The sequence below is a fragment of the Dendrobium catenatum genome, unplaced genomic scaffold (genome assembly GCF_001605985.2).
Source record: "Dendrobium catenatum unplaced genomic scaffold, ASM160598v2 fragScaff_scaffold_658, whole genome shotgun sequence".
Lineage (NCBI taxonomy): Eukaryota > Viridiplantae > Streptophyta > Magnoliopsida > Asparagales > Orchidaceae > Dendrobium > Dendrobium catenatum.
In genome coordinates, this window is record NW_021319120.1 from 560,508 (window position 1) to 566,586 (window position 6,079).

The 6,079-nt window shown below is 32.8% G+C and overlaps 1 protein-coding gene across 1 annotated transcript; it reads right to left on the reverse strand.

Moving 5' to 3' along the window:
* Positions 1-4,643: 4,643 nt before the first annotated feature.
* Positions 4,644-5,632, reverse strand: LOC110100661 (transcription factor MYB44). Its single transcript, XM_028695550.1, has one exon. It carries the CDS (start codon positions 5,524-5,526, stop codon positions 4,795-4,797), a length of 732 nt encoding a protein of 243 aa, XP_028551383.1. The 5' UTR covers positions 5,527-5,632; the 3' UTR covers positions 4,644-4,794.
* Between the last annotated feature and the right edge of the window lie 447 nt (positions 5,633-6,079).

Here is a 6,079-nt window from a genome sequence, read left to right on the forward strand (position 1 = left end):
ATGCAATTCGCTGGATGCAAAATTTGAATGATAGGCATCACCCAATTCACCGCAAGGTGGAGGGACCGGATCTCTCGTTTCTGATGGAGTTCAATAAGGTGATTTTTCAGTTTATACCACGGGCCAGTAATTGTGCAGCTGATTACTGTGCCCATTTTGCTTTAGCTGGCAATTTTACTTTTTTTGATGTTAATAATGAGGAGATCCCTTTAGCACTTTTGTCGTTGCTAAGGGTGGATAGTGATAGGGTTTAGCTTTATAGTTGATGTTTACTTGTAACTAGCTTTTACTTCTTTATTAATGCAAATGCAGATGTTCAGCTCCTCCTCTTCTTAAGCAAAGAGTAGTGATATGAGGTACGTGAAATAGCTTAAGAGTACTTAAATGAAGTTGTAGATTTAGATATTTAAAAAATAAATTTAGTAACCTAGCGTTGTAGTGCTGGAAACCACAACATTAAAGCTATAAAAAACACAAATTTTTTACATGATCAAATAATCATTAATGACTTATAAATAATGCTCATGTAAATTCCTACATGCATGAAAATATGAATGAGAGAATTACAACACTGTGAAATTTTTGTGACTTCTCAAGTTTGAAGTAATAAAAGGGAGCGCTACTATTCTTCAGTTTGGAACTCTATGGTGTTGGGTCTAAAAAAAAAATTAAAAAAAAATATCCTAATCCACTATCACATTAAATACCCCAAGCCATCCCTAAGCTATTCTCCATTTTCTTCCTTGACTAGGAATGAGAGGAAGAGAGAAGTGGAAATAAGGGAGGAGAGGAAAGGAAAGGAGAGGAGAGAAAGGCATAAAGAAGAGGAGAGAAAAAAGAGAAAGTTTTCCTTGAGAGCATTTTTTACCATCCTCCTAATTCTGAAAGTTATTTTGATCTTGGCAGGTAAGCATAATATTATTTATGTTTCCAAAGGTTTTAAGTTTTATTTTTCTATCTCTTCCATATCTTGTTAAAATGCATTATCTTCCAATTTAATGGGCGATGGTAGTGACTACAGGTAATGGCGGTTGGTGGTGGCAGCACCATCACTAGACAACAATGCCAGTGGGCAGCGCGATTGGCGGTGGAGATGGTGGGGGGCTGTCTGGTAGAGATGGTGGGCGGCCGGTGGTGGATGATGGTTACTAGCAACTAACAGCAGAAAGGAATTGGAGATGGTGGCCTTCAGTAGTGGGCAAACAAGATTTAAAGTGGTGTAAACGCTTCTCTCTCAAAATTGGGCGAGAATATTTTACCTCAAAAATGAACTAGAATGTAATACAATATATTTATATTACTTTTCATTAGATTTATTTTTCACCCAGAAAAACACCAAACTTTTTAAAACCCTACATTCACTTAGCTTTACACTCACATTACTTCGAATAAAACACCCCTATATTAAAACTCTATGAGTTAGTTTTGCATGTGTAGTCTTTTAAATGAAATGATTAAGATAAAAGTATATATAGAATAAGTAGAAATTAATATACTTAGTTTGGAGGTGGCATACATAATATGCATAGTAAAATAGTACATTTTGCATAACATGCATATGATATAACTTATATGATATGCATGCATACATACATGAGCACATTATTGATAAGATTTGTTTATTGATAGTATAAAATAATGCATGACATGTTAATCAAATTAAATACTTATATGATACATGATGCATATAATATTATTATGATATAACATATGTATGTGTAATTACAAGAAAAGCTAGCATGCAAGTTTTATTGTACAATAGGATGGGCTAGGATTCTTTATAGATAGTAATAAGTAGATAATATATGCCAACAGGTAAGAGCGACGAATCTTATAAGATAGCAACCTAACACACTAATATATGACACATGATATGGCAAGATATGAAGATATAAAAATACTGCTTGATTATCTAGATGTCCTAATTTGCATTAATATGCACATGTACATGCATATATTACATGATAATTAAAGATAATATGAATAAGGATAAGTTATATGATAGGTAATCTATATTTTATATAATATAATACATGAAAATGATGTATAATGATACTGATATATATATATATATATATATACAAATGTTTGATATACCTAATACTTGAGATTAGTGCATAATGCATAAATAACATAATAAAAATAATATGACAATCTTGATGTCGACCTACATTGATAACTAATATATCTAAGATACAATTGCTTTCTTCATTAATTCATATGATAGCCTTTCTTTAGTCCTTTTCATATGCTGGGATAGAATTGAGACAATGATTACTACTTACACTCATGATTATGATTCATATTGATTGATATTGTTCATATAGATCATTATTGTTCATGTTGATATTTTCCTATGTACATGAATTTATGATAGTCAAGCTCTATTGTTGATTTGAATAATCTCATTCATTTATTTTTCTTTTTGTGTATTGGGTGTAGTGGTAGGCTTTGTGATCTATTGAGCTTTTTCTCATCATTCAATTAATTTTTCATTATTTTAGGAGTAAAGACCTAGTAGAGTGAGGATGATCAAATTATATTCTACTTTAGGTATTTCTTTTATATATTTTGTATTTTTGTTTATAATCATTAAAATGTATTAAGATATAATGATTTAAAAAATGTATTCATGACTAGTATAAATGATTCTTTTGGAAATGAAATACATGTTTTAATGAAATGAAAATTAAACTAGCTTATGTTGTATTTATTATTTTATATGTATGTTATTAGTGGTTCTAGTTGGCGATTCTAAGATAAGTAGGAAATTATTCTAAGTTAGTTTTTACGGCATGACAAAAATACTATCTCAAAACATTGTAGACCATAGAACTTTGCGCCATAATGCCCAAATGCCCAGAACTTTCCAAACAAAGAGGGAAGTATTTTTGTGCTTGCTTGGTCAGTGTTCCAGCCAAGGTTGAGAAAATCAGACCGGACAACGAACCGGAAGAATGAGTGGTTCACGGTTTGATCGCTCAAAGCGAGAGGTCAAACTTGATGATGTAATAAATAATAATATTATTAAAAATTAATAAAATTAATATAATAATGATGACAAACTTTAAAAATTATAAATAATTATTTTTATTTAAACAATTATAAATTTAAGAATTTTAAAATTTATTACAATCATTTTTTAATTGAATATTCTATACAAAATTTTCCCAACAAATTCTCATAGAATCATTTATCATGCACACATTGTAGAAACTTCTAATTATTTAGTATCACATCACTTATAAGTTTTATGTTATGTTGTTTATATATCTTTTCTTGTATCAATGAGTTAAGAGCCCATATGGGGTGATGGAATCATGTCAGTATAATTAACTAGTGTTTAATACATAATATTCAAAAAAAATTGGAATTATATTATTAAATAAAATACACATTATTTAAACTAATTTAATATTTAATAAAATATTTTTATATTAAATTAAATTATTTAAATTTATTATGAATTGAACCGATCGGTTTTTACTAAGCAGGACCAGTTCAATGATCGGCCAGTTGAACTGGCAATTCAAACATATTTGATGCTAGACCGATTTTTTAGGAGGACCGAACTAGCCACAAGACCAATTCACGATCAAACCGGCCATTCCAATCCGATTTTCAAAACCTTAGATATGCAAGAATTTTAATATGGTTCAATTGTGTCATTAAAAGGTCATTAATAAATCATTAATCTAATCTAGGTAATGGTTATCACAACTTTTCACATATAATGCCACATTATTATATGCTAAAAAAATTTAAGGGTAGAGAAAGTGTACTCAATATAAGCATTCATCATGTACATATAAAATTTAAAAAAGATGTCAAAATTTTTTATGTGAAAATCTTTAGAAGGGAAAAAATCATACAGCGTGGCATAGTTGAAACATAAACTATATAATTAAAGATACATGAGTCCACTCTTCTCCAAATTTAAAGAATAGAGAATTATACAACTGAAAAAAACTATTGTTTTCATTTTTAGGGATTATAGAAGAAATGATAGAAGGTGAAGATTATCATATGATATCACTCGATCAATGATGATGTAATAAAGATCGAGTGTCTACAATTGGATAATAGTCAATTGTTAGCAGCCAGGCAATGAATGTTGCGATTGTTGATGGTAGTCATCATTAGTGATTATTGAGCAAAATAGTAGAGTTTTTAAGATCCCTTAGCTATTGATACTCAATCGCATAGAAAACAAGGTCTAATTTATAATTTTTAAACAATCATTTTTGTAAATTTGGCCAAGATCCAAAACACTAAATCTAACAACAAATATTGATCCTCTTAATGATAAATAGTTTGTGCAACATTTGAGTATCTTAATGTCATTAGAAATGAGTGGTCTTGGGCTAATTGAATTCATCTTATCAATTTGAATACAAGCATGTAAGATTTGAGGGTTGTCTAGTCTTCTTACCAATGTCTCCAAAATTTCCATTATGTTTTAAATGTTCTATTTGAACTCATTTGAAGTTATCAGATCAGGTGTCGATGAATTTATCTTATCAAATGTTTTGTTTGAATATAAATTTTATCATAATTTTAATCAACATGTATTTAATTTTAAAAAAAAAAATTTACTTCAAACTACTATATTAAAATTCATGTCGATCAAGTTATCCCTTAAAGGCATATATTTACTTAAAAACAAAATAGATTTTACTAATTATTTACATTTTCTTGGACATTATTTCTCCTAATTCGAAGCAAAAAAGTAAGAAGAATAGCGACGACTGACGAGGAAAAGCAAAAATATAGGAAATATCTCAAAACGAAGCTTTAATCTTGGCCGTTGGATGTACTCTCTGCCTTCACAATAGACAAAAATCCACCGCCGCTTTGCAGCCTGAGCTCTCCCATGTACTTTCGCACCTCCTCGGCGATCACTTTCTTCATTACAGACATCAAAGTCGCATTCCCCAACCACCCCTTCTCCATACACCCGCCGCCGGTGCCGATGTCTGGTGCCGAGGGAGCGGCCGCCGCTGAGCTTTCTCCAGGAGGGCTCAGTGACAGCGATGTCGCCGGATCCACTGCCTCCGGTGTCATTGGCTCCACCACTCTCAGAATCAAATCATCCCTCCTACACGGCCGCTTTCCTCCCGATTCCGAATCTGACTCAGGGACAGAGAGAGCAGCGGCGGAGAGAGCAGCGGAGATAGACGTAGCCTCAACGCGGCGTCGGCGGCGGAGAGTAGAATTCCAATGGTTCTTTATGGCGTTATCAGTGCGACCGGGAAGAAGCCGTGCAATAGTCGCCCATTTGTTTCCATATTCCCTATGGGCGTCGACGATGATAGCATCCTCGGTCGCCGTAAAAGGGCGGTGATGGACGTCCGGGCTCAGCTGATTACACCATCGGAGCCGGCAAGATTTCCCCGATCTCCCCTGTATTCCTGCGCTTATAAGCGTCCAGTTCCGAGCCCCATGCCTTTCCACCAACCTCATCAGTAAAGCATCTTCTTCGGGACTCCAAGATCCCTTAATCTTCTCATCCCCTCCCCCTTCCATTCTCTTCTTCAAGGTTTTCTTTCATCTCTCCTTCCTCCTCTGTTTATAAGCAGAAGGGCTCAGGGAAGCAGGAGGGTATTCGTTCGTTTCTTCGTTTGTCTCGTTTCGGTTTAGGTGCGAAGGGAAAAGAGATAGAGTTTCCACTTTCAAATTTTCCGATTTAATTCAACAACCGTTTCACTTTAGATATATAGTTAGTTGGGGATCATCTCTCCTTCCTCCTCTGTTTATAAGCAGAAGGGCTCAGGGAAGCAGGAGGGTATTCGTTCGTTTCTTCGTTTGTCTCGTTTCGGTTTAGGTGCGAAGGGAAAAGAGATAGAGTTTCCACTTTCAAATTTTCCGATTTAATTCAACAACCGTTTCACTTTAGATATATAGTTAGTTGGGGATTTACACATTTAATATCTAAAATTTAAATTTTAAATATTTATTATAAAAATAATAAATTGTTTTTTATTTATCTTTAAATTCTCCCTTATATATAATCAAATTTTAATAAGGTTACCGTGATATTCGCAAATACAATAATTAAAAAAGTAATATAAAAAAATAT